The sequence below is a fragment of the Apiospora marii genome (genome assembly GCF_038362585.1).
Source record: "Apiospora marii strain CBS 49790 chromosome Unknown utg000005l_segment0_segment0, whole genome shotgun sequence".
Lineage (NCBI taxonomy): Eukaryota > Fungi > Ascomycota > Sordariomycetes > Amphisphaeriales > Apiosporaceae > Apiospora > Apiospora marii.
In genome coordinates this window covers 681,828-697,422 of record NW_027117377.1, presented here as the reverse complement: position 1 = coordinate 697,422, position 15,595 = coordinate 681,828, and the positions used below count along the sequence as shown (strand labels likewise).

At 56.2% G+C, this 15,595-nt stretch overlaps 6 protein-coding genes across 6 annotated transcripts; 5 read left to right on the top strand and 1 right to left on the bottom strand.

Annotated features, from left to right (window-relative positions):
• Positions 1-205: 205 nt before the first annotated feature.
• PG985_008141 (uncharacterized protein) lies at positions 206-969 on the top strand (the record flags this gene model as incomplete). The annotated part of the gene is made up of 3 exons (XM_066827909.1): positions 206-337; positions 447-692; positions 844-969. 3 exons carry the CDS (start codon positions 206-208, stop codon positions 967-969), a joined length of 504 nt encoding a protein of 167 aa, XP_066682821.1.
• A 2,267-nt stretch (positions 970-3,236) lies between these two features.
• PG985_008140 (uncharacterized protein) lies at positions 3,237-4,062 on the top strand (the record flags this gene model as incomplete). The annotated part of the gene is made up of 3 exons (XM_066827908.1): positions 3,237-3,314; positions 3,371-3,574; positions 3,658-4,062. 3 exons carry the CDS (start codon positions 3,237-3,239, stop codon positions 4,060-4,062), a joined length of 687 nt encoding a protein of 228 aa, XP_066682820.1.
• A 1,531-nt stretch (positions 4,063-5,593) lies between these two features.
• Positions 5,594-7,595, top strand: PG985_008139 (uncharacterized protein; the record flags this gene model as incomplete). Its single annotated transcript, XM_066827907.1, has 4 exons — positions 5,594-6,045; positions 6,109-6,322; positions 6,437-7,466; positions 7,588-7,595. 4 exons carry the CDS (start codon positions 5,594-5,596, stop codon positions 7,593-7,595), a joined length of 1,704 nt encoding a protein of 567 aa, XP_066682819.1.
• Positions 7,596-7,778: 183 nt separating this feature from the next.
• Positions 7,779-8,363, bottom strand: PG985_008138 (uncharacterized protein; the record flags this gene model as incomplete). Its single annotated transcript, XM_066827906.1, has 1 exon — positions 7,779-8,363. The coding sequence occupies one exon, from the start codon at positions 8,361-8,363 to the stop codon at positions 7,779-7,781; it is 585 nt and encodes a 194-aa protein (XP_066682818.1).
• A 919-nt stretch (positions 8,364-9,282) lies between these two features.
• PG985_008137 (uncharacterized protein) lies at positions 9,283-10,614 on the top strand (the record flags this gene model as incomplete). Its single annotated transcript, XM_066827905.1, has 1 exon — positions 9,283-10,614. The coding sequence occupies one exon, from the start codon at positions 9,283-9,285 to the stop codon at positions 10,612-10,614; it is 1,332 nt and encodes a 443-aa protein (XP_066682817.1).
• Positions 10,615-11,206: 592 nt separating this feature from the next.
• Positions 11,207-15,283, top strand: PG985_008136 (uncharacterized protein; the record flags this gene model as incomplete). Its single annotated transcript, XM_066827904.1, has 1 exon — positions 11,207-15,283. One exon carries the CDS (start codon positions 11,207-11,209, stop codon positions 15,281-15,283), a length of 4,077 nt encoding a protein of 1,358 aa, XP_066682816.1.
• Between the last annotated feature and the right edge of the window lie 312 nt (positions 15,284-15,595).

Below are 15,595 nucleotides of genomic sequence, written 5' to 3'. Positions count from 1 at the left end.
AATGCTTCGCCAGGTTACGTCAGTCAGGTTAGAAGAAAGAGAGGGAGAAGTAGAGAAATACCGGGAAGCGGAATACAATAGCAGTGTTTCGCGTATAAAAAGTCAACGCAGTCGTCTAGAATTATTGAAGTTTTCCACTGCCGGCAACCATCACTTTGCTTCCTCTTATACCATTCGCAAAGATCATCCATCCTAATCCTTCAAGATGCATACGCCCCAGCAAGTCGCCACTCACATCAAGGGCCTGACGCAGAAGTCGCAAGACCTCCAGGCCCCGGCGCAGTCCATCACCATCGTCAATGGCCCGCTGATCATGATCGGGCAGGGACCCTACCCGGTAAGAATTGCCCAATAGTTATTCTGAACCCCTCGCCGTCTCTCCCCTTAGTTGTTGACTTGAGGAACGAGGAGACACAGCCCGGCTAATGATTGTAAACACGTGTCAGCAAATAATCGCGGGCTTGAAGGACATCGTCTCGGCCGGGTCCACGGCGCTGTCTCAGATGCAGGGCATGGCCGAGGTTCCCAAGGGCAAGGAGTCCGACGCCATCTGCGACGCCTTCCGCGAGTTCGCGCGCGTGCATCAGGAGCTGCTCAAGACGCTCACCGGCAAGGCCGGCATGTCCCAGCAGGTCCCCTTCATCGGGCAGCCCGTGGCCGCCGTGCTGCGCCAAGACGAGAGTGTCACCGACGTGAGTCCTTATTGCCCCCAGGTACCCCGCTGGCATGGTCCGCGAATTTGTTGTCCTCGTTCAGCGGGAGGGACCCCGATGGACATTATCTAATGGAAGGGAACGCTCTTCTTTAACGACGCTAACTAATCATTGTGTTTGTATCCTCCAGAGTCTGGCCTTCAGCCTCATGGACAACGTCCCATCCCGTGCCTCGGACCTCCAGGCCGAAGCCAAGAGCTTGAGCGAGACTATTGAAACCTGTATCCAGACGCACCAGGGTCTCGGCAGCTCGTAGAGACGTAATCTTGAACTGCTGCTCGGCCGCGTTCCGCGCTGCTTTAAGTGTGGAGGGGTATATATGGTCGGCCTTCGGGGCTTGTGGATTTCGGGGAGGTTGTTTGATAGGTCAAATGTCAATCGGAACGGATATTCTGAGCGATTGGGTGGCAGTGTAACCGGAATGGGTGTATCCCTGATTCTACTTGTTGGTTTTGTGCTATAGTAGGCTGCCATATTCAGTGTCGAGTATCCATTCTAGTGAGATCGCCTCAGGGTAGAATGGTGCGAGTGTGGCTGTATGGCATAAGATTCATCGACCAAAGCCTTATTCATCGTCAAATATGTGACCTTCGTTTCTGTTTGTATGTAAGTGAGATTTCAAATAGGCAAACATAAGTAGAAGGAGAGAGCAAACAGGATCATACCGTCGTCACTATCTGCCAGCTAGTGAGCCACCTGGCGACTGATGCCTTTGGCTACGGCTTACTCCTTGGATCAAATCACAGTCCGTAAGGGCAAGAATTCGAGATGGACTGTAGATGGGAAACCTGATTTCCCATGGAAGGTAGATATCAGATACGAGACAAAGGGGATGGGTTAGGAACATACCAAAGGAACCTGGGGGAAAAGGATGCTCGTATATGTGGGGTGATTACTGTCAAGGTCGGTCTGCCTCACAACAGGGCTGGGAAGGAGGTTCAAACTGGGAGCAGTGTTGTTCATCAGGCAACCAAATACAAATACACCAATGCTCTCGTCAACCGACCAAGGGTATTTTCTTCTCAACTAGGCATTGGTAAGGGAGTTGGTTGGTAGGTTGACAACACTACCTGGGAAGTACAAGCCCAATTTTGTGATTACAGAAAGAGATAGACCATATTCGTTATTTGCAACAAGGACATGACAAACCCTTCATCTGCTAGGTGTGATATGCCCCGAACTAGACTTTTATGTAGCGAAAGCCTGGAACACTCAGGGCATGGAATGTGTAGCTCGTTCCTGCCATTATCTGTCGCCTGGATCTGTAGCATTGCCATGCCGTATACAACGAGTTCCCGAGGCACAATTACTGGTAGAAATTAAACAGTTAACGTGCCTTCCATATTTTGTGACGTGCCTGCCTGATTTATTTACCCCGCAACTTGCCAAAACAGGTTGACAATCCCTTGACCTCAACCAAAGCACTCTCTGTTATCTTTCTTTGCAAACATCACCACCACACCACCAAACCACGCCCGAATCACGAAAACGTTCGCGCATCGACTCATCTGTCATAGTCGAAGGCGCACTCGGCTGAAGGCGGTTTTTTTCGACTCATTTTGCCGGAGTTGGGGTTGACAGAGTTGGCGTTGATATGGCAGTCAAGCGTATTTCTTGCACATCACAACTTCTCCTCAACATGAGGACTACAGCACAGTGACTTGAGCGCATCATACCGGCAGTACAGCTCAATGTGAATAAATTCAATCATGTCTTCTCCTATGGGTAGTTCGTGACTGAGACACTCTGGCATTCATACGTTTTATCTGATTTCTATAATATCCGGTTTTTCAGTGATTTTATCTATTCCCGCGAGACGAGGGTTCGATTGTTACAGGCGGGCATGGCAGTGAGACGCGCGTGTAGACAATACGAATTTTACTTCATATCTCCTAGGTATCAGCGTAGTTATTTGGCGCGACCAGACCACAATGTAGGCCCTGGGGGTTGACCAGCCAGAGGAATAAACAAAAGACTGCCCGCGATTGTATTCTGGGTGACCTCGAAGTGAGCGAGGCGCGTCTGCTAACCACTGCTCCTTCGTCGAACAGCTGGCCTGCCCTACTTCACTTCTTTTTTCTCTTGTGCCCGCCCTTCACCTCTCCCAAACCCTTCTATTCACAAGATCATTGTGCCCAACCCTTCCCACATTGGTCCCGACTTCCTCCCATAAAATCCCATTCCCTTCCCGTCTTCGGGACTGCAACTTCCCTTGACCAAGACAACACACTCTTGTTCTCTTGATCATTCTGTTCACCGCCGCGCGCGTCTACTTTGCGCCTACTTTACGTCTACTTCACTCTCTCCTCCAACTTTCACTCATCACCACGCGCGTCTGATTCGCGTCTAACCTGCGTCTTCTCGCGTCTACTTCCCTCTTCCCTTCAACTTCCCACTCATCACCACGCGCGTCTAATTCGCGTCTAACTTGCGTCTAACTCGCGTCTACCTCACTCTTTCTTTCACCTTACTCTCTGTCGCATATCTGCACCCATCTCAATATCATCATCACCAACTGTCGTCATGGCCTCTTACGACAGCTTCACCCAGCGCGAGCGCGAGCTCATGGTCGGTGTTTGGCACGCCGTTGACATTGACCAGGTACCATCATAATTCCCAAAGACCTTCCCTTGAACGCCCAACTAACAGTACCACAGGTCCATCCTGACGCCACCAAGCTCATGGGTCTTGCCGGTACCAACACCGAGAAGACGGCGAAGAACCGATTGGGCGATGGCAAGAAGAAGGTCAAGGACGCCCTCCTGAAGTCCAAGGTCGCTCAGTTCAGCGACTTCACCGAGCTTGAGCAGACCCTCATGTGTGTCGCCTGGCAGTGCCTCGACCACAAGATCTACATCGATGTAAGTATTATTACCATCGTTCTTTCTCTTCATGCGATCGATCTTTCCTCACAGCAAACGACTGACTCTCATGGCTGTCTTAGTACGAGAAGATCGTCGAACTGGGCATCGCCAATACTACCAAGACGGCCAAGAATCGATGGGGAGAAATCAGCTCGAAGGTCAAGGCTGCTGGTAGCACCTTCAATGGTCCTCCTGGTACCATCGCCACCCCGGGCGCTCCCGCTACGCCCAAGGGCCGTAAGTCCACCAGCACCAAACGCAAGGCGTCTGGTGACAGCACCATCGACACTCCTACTAAGCGCGCCAAGCGCGCCGGTCCTTCTAAGCTGTCTGCCGCGGACGATGAGCCCGCCGCCTCCAAGGCCCCTACCAAGGAGGATGAGGATGGTGCCCTCGCCCTCCTGGCTATGGCTGCTGAGGAGCATGAGGAAGCTGCCCTCGCTGTCGCTGCCGAGGAGCAGGTCCTTCGTGAGAACGAGGCTTGAGTTTTCTCTCGTTCAGCGCCCGGTGAAGCTCGTTCAGCGCCCGGTGAAATTCGTGCAGCGCCCCGGTGAAACTCGTTCGGCTTCAAGCTGAGATTCGTTATGCGCCCATTTGGGCTAAGGTTTTCTAGTACTACAGGATACGATGCGAGAAAGCATTGTGCCTCTGGGTTTGGTTTGGCAGGGGAACATAATGGATGCCTCGCGGCATGCCTCAGGACTCTCCATAGGATTTCATGAATACATCCTTCCATAGCAAGCTTTCTTCGTAATTGTGTGACTCCCGTGCTGCATTCATTTCCATGTAATATTTCGAAACTTGTTTTTGGCGCTGTAACTGGTTATTACCACCCGTTACAATCTGCCGGTTTCCAACGTCGTGCACGTCAACTCGCTGCCTGCCTTTACGTCGGACGAAGACGGGACCGCCGCTGCCGCCAGGGCCGCTTTTCAAAGACAGACCGACTTCGCCTTCGCCCACGCCGGCACCTCCACTATCGTTATCGGCGAGATCTTTCGCGCCGTCTGGGACCAGTATATACCCCAGTAATAACGAAGTGCGGCCTTGACGATGTTCGGATAGAGGATAAGTAAGTAACTCTTGCGCCACCGATACACGGCCGACTTGCGACCGAAGCGCGACCGGCATTAGTTTCTTCAACACAACAGCCACTAAGGTTTCTATGAAGCTTAGCGATGACGGGTGAAAGAGACATGTGGAATTTCCGCCCTTTGTTCGCGACGCGTCCCCTCTTCTGTCGGCGTTGTCCCGAAAGAGGTGGTGCGTGCCTAGGCCCAGAAGTTCCAGTGAATGCATGTCCCCGCGCATCCCAAGTAGTAAGTAATAATACCAAATTTGAGTTGCCAACCTGTTCATATCTGGTAGGTACAAACACGGCACTCAACTAAGCCGGTCAGTCTATAGTTGGAAGTCCCCCGAATGAACCAGTATCCCTCACAAAACCAGGCGATGTTGCCATTCGGCTGACATATGACAACATGCATGGTGGAGTCTCACTTCCCGCACCCCAGACCCCCAGGGCCCATCGTTTCCGCCAAGCTCGGGCCATGTCACTGTGGCCGCCCATCCTCAGCGGGGCCTTACTTGTCAACGAGCCTCTAGAGAAGAATGAGGGACGGGAACTGTATCATCTCTTTGGAGGAACTCTTTCTTGGCTCCCAGTCCAGTCGGGAGAAGCGCGAATCAATGACTGGTCCGATGCGGGGAAGTGGGAAGTCGCTGCTATGCGGTCGACTCGTCCACACCATCCTTCCGCTTTGGGCAACCCATCCTCGAGACCCCTGCGAATCTGGGGTTGCACATGTCTAACGGCCTCCCATCCCTTGGAGGCAAGTCGGCGAAGCCAACCAAATAACGGCCATGCGAAGCCCTCCCTTTCGATCCTGCCCGCCGGTACCACAGCATGGGTGTGTGCTACAACGCCTGAATACTTAAGGTGATGTTCCCCTCGTCCATTCTACTCGATTCGAATAGCCTGTCATGAGCCCCAGTCGCTAACCAAGAACTCCCACCATGGACCGCGCCGCCCTTTTCCTAGGCCTCGCCGCCGCCGCCGCCGCGGCTGCCGCCCCTTCCTGGGAAGCCCTGAACACCACACTCGCCGGTCGTCTGCAGACGGCGACGCCGCTGGCCCTCGCCTGCTTCCCGTCCTACAACGACACCGCGAGCGCGGTCGATAAGTCCGCCTGTGCGACTCTCCGCCAAGACTACACCAAGCGCCTGCTGAGGACCACCAATGCCCCCTCCTACATGAGCCTCCAGAGCGAGATGTGCATCGCCGACCCCCTGGACCAGTGCCTGCTCGACAACAAGGGCGTCCCGGCCGGCATGCCACCTTCTGACAGCGTTTGCAACCAGGGGAGCGTGCCGTCGTTCTACGTCAGCGTCGAGTCGGAGACGGATGCCAGTGAGGCCTTCAAGTTCGCTAAGGAAAATGGCGTTGATATTTCTATTAAGAACAGCGGGTAAGCAAGACTGACCTCCATACCTATATCCAATAAGATGCATATGACTAACACACAGAACAGACACGACTTCATGATTCGTAGCTCTGGCAAGGGAACCCTAAATCTCTGGACCCATAATCTCCAGGGCATGACGCACCACGAGTCTTTCACACCCAAGGAATGCGATGCCAGTATTGGTGTTGTCATGGAAGTGGCGGTCGGGGTCACGGTCCAAGATGCCTACACTTTTGCTGATGAGCACAACTCGACCATCCTCGGCCCTTACTTCCCCACTGTGGCTGTTTCGGGCGGATAGGTCATGGGTGGTGGTCACAGTGTTCTTTTTCTCCTGTTAGTCTTTCACTCGGACAATCCATTGTTCCATTTAACTGCTAACTTATAACAACAGGTGTATGGGCTGGGTGCAGACCGAGTCGTCGAATTCCAGATCGTGACCCCGGACGGCGTGTCCCGTACCGCCTCCGCCTGTGAGAACCCCGACCTCTTCTGGGCCCTGCGCGGCGGCGGCGGCGGCACCTTCGGCGTCGTGCTGTCGGCCACCCACCGCGTCGAGCCCCGCATGCCGATCGCCTACGCCGACATCCGCCTGCCCAGCGACATCACCTCCGAGACGGCCCTGGAGTGGGTCGAGCTGCTCCTCGAGGACTCCCTCGAGTGGGGCCGCACGGGCTGGGGCGGCCACGTCACTGGCACCTACGTCGTGCACGTCAACCCCCTGCCCGCCTTCACGTCATCGGACGACGGCGCCGCCGCTGCCAAGGCCGCGTTCAAGAGACAGACCGACTTCGCCCTCGCCCACGGCGGAACCTCCACCATCGTCGTCGGCGAGAGCTTCCGCGCCGTTTGGGATGAATACATCCAGCCCGACCCGGCCTCGGCCCGCAACGGCGCGCGCGTCGCCTTCGTCTCGAGCCGGGTGCTGCCCAACGAGAAATTTGCGACGCCCGAGGCGCGCGGCGACATTATCGCCTACATGCGGCGCGCGCAGGGGCTCGGCTTCGACCCGAAGACCATGTACACGCCCGTGACCACGCCCTACACCTACAACGGCAGCGCGCTCTGGAACCGGCCGCAGAGCGAGCACGGGACGTCGATGACGCCTGCCTGGTACGGGGCTTTGTGGCACTTCGAGACGAGCGGGACGTTTGCTTGGGACGCGACTTACGAGGAGCGGCTCGACGCGCTCGTGCGGCTGGGCAACATGACGCGGCAGGCGGAGACCCTAGATGGCTTGGGTGATAAGGGGGGGTCGTACCAGAACGAGGCGAACCCGTTTACGAGAGATTGGAGACGGGCGTACTGGGGCGATGACTACCCGCGCCTGCTCGAGGTGGAGAACAAGTATGATCCGGACCGGTTGCTCAACTGCTGGAAGTGTGTTGGGTTCGAGGAGGGGGATATGGAGGGGGGGGGGGGAGGTTTGGGTGTACGGGGAGGGTGCAGGGGGATGTGGATCGGGCGTTGCAGGAATAAAGCGTCGTTGTTAGCCTAGGTATTACTTACTTATTGGGGTGCTCATAGACGCACTTGGTGCTGTAGTTCATTAGTAAGGATGTCTTTGATTGGGGTCACTCATCTGTTCGTGTTGGCGGCGGTTGTGGTTCACATAAAGTTTTGGAAAACGAAAGCGAATATCCTTTTGTGTTTATTAATAGCCACTCCATTATGAATAACGTCACGACCTATTGTCAATTTACTTACCTACATCCACCTATGAACTAAGCCTGATACTAAATAAAGTCGTCGTCAACCAGATCATCATCACTCCCCTCTTCTTCGTCGTAACTCTCCTCTTCGTCGTAGTCGTCAAACGTCATAATCTCCCCGAACATCTCAATCAGCCTCTCCTCGCTGATCGGGGCCACCACCTCGACCTTGGTAATCTTCAGCCCCCACTGCCCCTCCTTTAGCCGCCCCTGCACCGCCCGAAACATATCGAACCCCAGCACCCGCGCCGCCGCCCCGGCCTCCCGCAGCACCTCCCGCTCCTCCTCCTCGTCGGTGAGGGGCGGCTGCCACCACGCCCGGAACGTGGGCGCCGAGTAGGCCAGGAAGAGGGCGTGGGCCTGCTCGGGCGTGATGAGGCCCTCGGTCACGCACGCGCGCTCCATCCAGTTCATCCAGTACCGGATCGCGCCGTCGTCCGACTCGAGGCACCGGCACTCGCCGAAGGGGGCGTGGTGCAGGGTCGCCCGGCCGGGAAGGAGGACGCCCCGGATCACGAGGCGGCAGGGGCTGCCTTCGGCTTCGACGGCGAAGGTGGGGAGGGGTTTGGCGGGTTCCTGCTGCTGAGCGGGAGAAGTGGAGGATGCCATGGTTTGGTTGGGGATTTTGACGACTGGGCTGATTGAGATCGAAGGTAAGTGAATTGAGGAATGAAAAAGGTAGCTGTGCGAATAAGGAAGGGTTCTGGTATATGCTAGCAGGAATGGAGAGAGGGAATCAGCGAAGGAGCCAATGCCTGTATTTGTAAGAACTACTGGCCTCGGGCTGGAAGTTGCTGTAGGTACAAGGGGCATTGTGAAATAACAAAGGCGCATAGTTGTATTGTCTCATTCTATAGGGGACACTGGACGCCATGCACCTTATTCTTCTTTACCTGTCCAATCTGTTACAAAGGCACAATGACATCCGTCGGGGCTGTAACTTAGCACCCGAGCCGATGTGGCGGTTTAATGCATGGCCCTCGACTGGTAACCCGTTCCAACGAACCATGTCCGCCTCAAACTCTATGTAAGGAGCACCTGCCCGCTCAACCATCCTTCTCACCCAACTCATTCAGCTCCTACCTTAGGTTAATAAATTGTTTTGACAGGATACTCCCTTGACCGGGCCGGTGTAGCCTAGCGGTAGTATTCTTATTCAATATGCTTAAAGGCAGGAGGGTTCGACTCCCTCTGCGGTCACTTTTTGGCGCCCAGTGGTTTCTGTTTCTTTTCATATCTACTCACACACTCATATACAGTGAGTGCAACATTTTGATCTATTGTATTCCCTGGAAGGCGCAGATAGCGCAAACAAAAGAATTTGCTGAAAGGGAAGGCACCACACACAGTTCAGGCAGTAAGCCCAACAACACCTTATTGCCCCCAAACATGCCATGCATTAATAACTGCGAACCCTTCAACATGTCAATGTCATTTCGATACCTCTATCGCCATTCAAGCAGAACCTACACAAACCGATAATCCCCAAGCGTCGGACCTTCGACTTTTCTTCATATCCGATACAACCATGTCTGACGAAAGTAACAGCAATGCCTTGCCCAAGTATCCCTCGAGCTCGATAGAGGTCCAGCAATCCGTCGATGAGGCCATGAACCGCCCAGCTGACACACAAAACGTTCCCCACGCCGAGGAGCCAGACAACCAAACCACGTCGGGTGTGAGAAGAAGCAGACCCCAGCATTCCTTCAGCGGCGAGCAGATCCATAGCCTTTTCAATACCGCAATGGCCAACCCAACTGTAGCGCAAAATAGCCCCGGCGCCGATGGAAACCAGATCTGGGGAACGAGCAGTAGACCCGAGTTCGATATGGGTTTGTACCATAATCACTTGCGCTCGAAGTCCTCGGCCAAACAGATCTCAGCCAGTAGCCCCCCAGCCGCCTCTTCCCCCTCCAGCAGCAACACGCTGGGAAGAAGTGATGTTCAGTTTGCCATCAACAACGAGAAGGCATCGATCTTCCACCTCTGCTACTTTGCGGAAGCCATCTACGCCTCGCCGGGTCTGAAGTGGCGTTACGGAAAACCCGACCCAATCATACAGCTACCCATCAGCCCCAACTCCCGCTTCCGGCTGACGGTGGAGGTCCGAGCCAACATCTGCAGCCCGTCCTACGGAACCCCCTGGCCGGAGTTGGAGGGGTGTGTCGACAAGGGCGACTTCCACATGCACGGCGAGGAGGGACTGTACGGCCAAGTCCAAATCGCCTTCATCCTACGCAAGGCCCCGGAAACAGACTGGCGTCACAACAGTACCGGCAACACCACCAGCCTCTCGCAACACAACCAGCAACGACAACAGCGCGCACCACAACCGCAACTAACGTTCCTGGAACCCATGTTCTACGTCCCCAAACTCTTCCTCCCGACCGCCGACCCGTCCTCCATCAGCGACCCGCGCATCGCCTGCGGCCAGCCCGTCGACCACCAACACCCGGGTAAAGCAGGCCTGCCCTACCCCGCCGTGCTGGCGCCGGAGGGCTACCTGGGCCTCTGCCACCTGGGCGAGCGCGCCAACCAGTTGCTGACCGAAGGGCAGGCGACGTCGATGCGGGAGCCCGCGCTGCCGGACGGGCTGATCCCGGCCGTGCGGTGGCAGCTGCGCGAGGCGCTGCGCTGGGGCATGGCGGCGGAGCTGCTCGGTCGGTTGCCTGTCGAGGGGGAGCCGCTGGTGCTGGACGAGGCCGAGTTCGCGGGGCTCGAGGGGGAGTTGGAGGCGGCGACGGCGCCGCTGGGCAAGTGGACTTTCTTGACGGCGTTGATGCTGGCGCTGGGCAAGTTGCGGGAGGGGATGTTGGGGTATGAGGCGGCGAAGGATGGGGCGGGGGGTGAGAATGTTTAAGTTGGGGGACGGGAGAAGATGAGAGAATACGGAGACGATGCCTGCCTGGGTATAAGTGGCGAGTACATAGGATCTTTGGCATCCACGGAAGTGAATACACCGTAGTGGTGAGACTCTTACGAGAAGACAGGATATTGATAATACTGGGCGATAAGAGTAGGTGTAAAAAGATCCTACCCCCCGGAAAGGACCCGAAGTCCTAGTATTAGATCCCCCCAGGTTTCTGTATACTGATTCTCCACTCACATAGAAATAAATTCTTTATAGAGTTAGACTAAGTGGTGAAAACAAACACAGCATATGTAAGAAGGATCCGCATAGTTGCTTAAGTCGTCGACGTCCCCACAAAACATCACCGGCGGCTATTTCAAAGCAGCTGCGCCGCAACAGGAACAACGTCCTTCTCCAAATTAATTGGTCCGCGGAAGGATTGGCATCGCGCAGATGCTGGTGCGATGCTGTGCCGCAATGCAGATCTGCAGCGACGCGAATGGACGTCTCCCCGGCTGCTATTTTCCCCGAGCTGTTTGTCCAACCTCGGTTTCTCTTCCAATCCATCACCGCCATTTGCCCAACGCAGAGGACTAAGCAGATGTTCCCTCACACACCCACGGCCCGCACGGCTGATGGGCCTGACCCTGGGGGTGGGAAGAAGAAAGTAAGGCGTCCCATCTGGCTTCGAAAGTCGGTCGTGCTCGCCTTTCTGTTGGTCTTCGTCGCCTGCATCGCCGCCCTCGTCTTCCTGTACCGTTTCGCGCTGCAGCAGCGCGGCTTACAACTCCGATGGCACGACAACCACTACCTGTGGACCTACGGCCCCACGGCCATTCTCGCCGTCATCCTGAGTCTGTGGCGCCGCGTCGACAGCATATACCGCCTGAACCAGCCGTGGTGGTGCCTGCTCTCCGGGCCGGCTCCCGCTTCCGAGTCCGTGCTCCTGGACTATACTTCTCCCTTCATCGGTTTCACGTTGTTCAGAGCACTCCGGCTTCGCCACTATCCGGTAGCCGCCTCCGTGTTGGTTTTCGTGCTTCTCAAGTTGGTCATCCTCGCCTCCACCGCGGTATTCTTCGTCGGGCCCTCTGAGAAATCCGTGACGGTACCGGTCGAGTACACCAGCCGATTCTCCGGGTCCAACTTGTGGACGGAGCCTGCTTATTCAACGCTTGAACTGGAAACCGAGTGGGATTGGGAGTACCAGATGCAGGCAGGCGAGCTCAAGCCTCGTTTCCTCGGCTCCGACAAATCTAGCTGGTCGTATCTAGCCGGACTAGGCAAGACTGCGATCAGTACCGGCGACATAGAGTACACCGGTAAGAGTGATCCGGTGTACCAAGACTATGAGATCTCGAGTGCGGGTTTGAATTTGACCGAAACCTCAATACTCGTCGATCTCTTTCTCCCAAATGTCACGTGCGAGCCGGCCACGCTGGTTGATGACACCCAGAACTCGGCGTGGCAGAAAGAAAAGCATTTGCTGTATCGAATCGAATCCGACACGTGCGCCAGCAACAACCTGGTGCTTCTGGGAAACCAAATAGCGGAGGAACGGCCTGACGGCACTGCGACTTTCAAGACTCAGGCCGAAGTGTTCAGTCCACTCAATTGCACCAGAGGCTCGACAAACGACACGCGGTACGCCATTGCCATAGCACAGTTCACTGCCCACCAGATTCCCATCCCCGACGAGGAGATCGTGAACAGGATTTACAATACCACCTACACGCCAGGGGCATGGGCGGCCGCAATTTGCAAAATCGAATACGGCATCTTCTCGGCCACGGCCCATCGACTAGCGAATATGGACAAGCCCAAGTTCAACACCAACCTGTCGACTACAGGGGCGACGCTGCTGCCCAACCTGACCAATTACGACCTCGGGACCATCGTACGGTCCGACATAGCGAATGCCTCGTCCACCCTGTTTGCCGACACAACGACGCCCGAGTCCTCGTGGGACCGATTGGAAACCACCTTCAACGCCTTGTTCGAGCTCATGCACGCTACAGCCGGCTACCCGAACCATAGCTTGGCGACCCTGCCCTCGGTAAAGTTTGCAGAGCATGGCAAGACCGTACTGACGGGCCTCGCTAATGAGTTCGCGCGAACCTCGCTGTTGGTGCCCCAGACCAATGATACGTCGAAAGGAACGGGGCTGGTTAGCGAGGACAGACTTCACTTGGCGCCTTTTGCGCTTTGGATCATGGTCTCAGCCCTCGTTTTATCAGTTATTGTTTGCATTGGCATTCTCCTGAGTTTGCCAAAGAGTCGGTGGGAGCTCGGGAACGCGAGCTCAATAGCTGTCCATGCGTCGATCCTGTCCGACAGTACCTCCGCCAAGATGGCACTCCAGGATGCGGACCAATGCCGGGGACGTGTTTTGAGGATGGGGCTCGCTGGCACGAAATTCTGGCTCGATACCTCGGGGTCACGACCCTCGCTCCAGCTGTCCGAGAACCCAGGGGTGAGGACGGGTACACTACCCCCTAAGATGACTACCACGAGACAACGCGGATGGGTACCTCAAACGGCACGACTTCCTGTGATTATCGCCACGCTCACCTACCCCATCTTGCTCATTGCCGCCCTCGAGGTCTTGCTCCGGCTGTCCATGGAGCGTAATGGGCTGCTGGATCTCGACGTCTCAGGATCGATGACTTCGTTCTACGCCATCCGCATAAGCTGCACCCTGGCCGTATTTCTGGTGGCCACCATGTTCAGCAACCTCGAGTTCACCATAGGCTCGCTCATACCATTTACCCGCCTGAGCCACGGCAGTGCCCCCGCGCAAGACACCATCGCTTTTTCGCCCCTCAGCCTGTTTCCCTGGACAGTGTTTTACCGATCGCTCCGCCCGCGCCACATCGGCGTGGCCGCTTCCTACCTAGCCGCCATGCTGGGCGCCTTCCTCACCATCGCCGTGTCGGGCCTGTGGATCCCGACCCCGCCGATGAGGGTAGAGAGGCCGTCGAGCGCCTTGGCCCAGACCTGGGACGTAGCCGGGCTCAACCGCAGCCAGGAGGACTACGGCGGCGCCATGAGGGAGCTGAACAATATCCGCCACGGAGGCGCGGCGGCTTCCAAACTCATCCTGGATGATAATGCGGTCTTGGCACGGGTCTTTTGGGAGCCTTCCTACTTGAGCGACGAGGAACCACTCGTTTTGAATTACACATACTATGGCATTCCCGCACTTCGCCCCGTTCTGGACTGCGTCCAGGTCCCGCCGGAGGATGTCTTGGTGACCCCTATCGATGTTGGGTACTCATGGGACTTTAGTATTAATACCACGCACCCTTCGATATGCCGCGGACAAGGGGAACAAGACGTTATTAACCTTTCCGGCTCCATATACGGGCAATGGTTCAGTTCATACCGTGAGGTCCTCAGCTCTAATACGGCGGGGAGGGACAACAGCAGCCAGTGCCCGTACTCTGTGGCGATAGTCGCCCAAGCCGAAAACGGGAACACCCGGCCGGCGAAGGAGTCCCCAAACCGGCCCGACGTCACTGCCCTCGTCTGTGTGCAGGGGATCGAGCAGCTAGATGCGGAAGTGACCTACCACGGAAACCCCCGCCTCGACCGGATTTCGCGCGATTTCGCCTGGCGGTTCTCTCCCGTGGAACCGTCCGAACAGCGTTTACTACGAAACGGCACATCCCCGCTCCATTTCAACATCTCGGCCCTGACGGAAGACTACTGGACCGAGTTCCCGCTCCTCCAAAAGTCCTTTGGGGACATGGACAACTTCTTCTACCAGCTTTCGGAGCGACCGAACGGTACCCGCATCCAAGACCTCACCGGCCCGGGCAACGTGCCGAGGCTCATCGGGGCGGTGACGCGGGAGTACCAGGAGATCGTGGCGTACATCCTCGACAAGAATCTCCGGCGGAAGACGGCTTCGCCGCCGGCTAAGAGCGAGCCAGTTATTTCGAGTGATAGCGACAGCGACAGCGGCAGTAGACAACAGCAGCAAGACCAACGAAAAGGAGTAGGGACGACGAAGCCGATCAAGGGCTCCGCCAAATACACCGTCCGCCGCCTGACGATCCACGAACCCTCCAAGCTCGTCCTGCAGGCCCTCCTGGGCGGCATGGCCCTGCTCGGCCTGGTCGCGTACGGCTCCGTCCGGCTCCGCGGCGTGCTGCCGCGCGCGCCCTACACCATCGCCAGCGTCCTGGGCTTCCTGGCCGGGTCGCAGCTGTGCGACCGGGACGTGGTGACGTTGCCGGCGGACCTGGGGCTCATGTCGGACCGGGGGCTAAGGGGGGCGTTGGATGGGTGGGTGTTTAGTTTGGGGTGGTGGGCGCGGGATGGGGGTGGGGGTAAACGAGGACCCGATGGGGCAAGTGAAGACGGATATGATGAGTGGAAGGCAGCAACTTCAAGGACGGTTTTGGTGGAGATGAAGCAGGGGATTGGAAGGGGGCGTTTCCGGGAAGAAATGGGATTGGGTGGTAGTGACACGGAAAGCACTACTACAATTGCGGATATCGACGGAGCGTCGACGACGACACCTAGCGAGGAGAGCCGCCGGGCGCGGTTCGGGATTGATATTGGCACGGCGAGCTCGTTGGGGTTTTCAGACGGTGCGCGGTTGAGGATACGGAGGCGGAAGGGGAAGGCGGGATCGTTACGGGCGGGGCGGAATGGGAGTTTGGAATGTTAAAAAGGGGGATCGGATAGGGATGCGGTGTTGGGACAGTTCGCACAAAGCTGGCATGCACGTATGACTATTGGATAAATCATGAAACTCACTTTTGCTGTTGAAGAACATTGCTTCGTTCGATTTCCCATTTATGGCTCCTGATTAATTCTGAAGCACAGTTGCAGTTGTGATGAAGCTGCCTGAAGGTTGGACGCCACGTTTTCGAAGCCAAAGGTGCCCTGAGAACAAAGCCCTTGTTCCGATTCAAAAGAATCTTTCACTCTTTCTTTGAGATGGGCTTGAATATTGGTACGCTCTTTGTCCAAGGAGCTT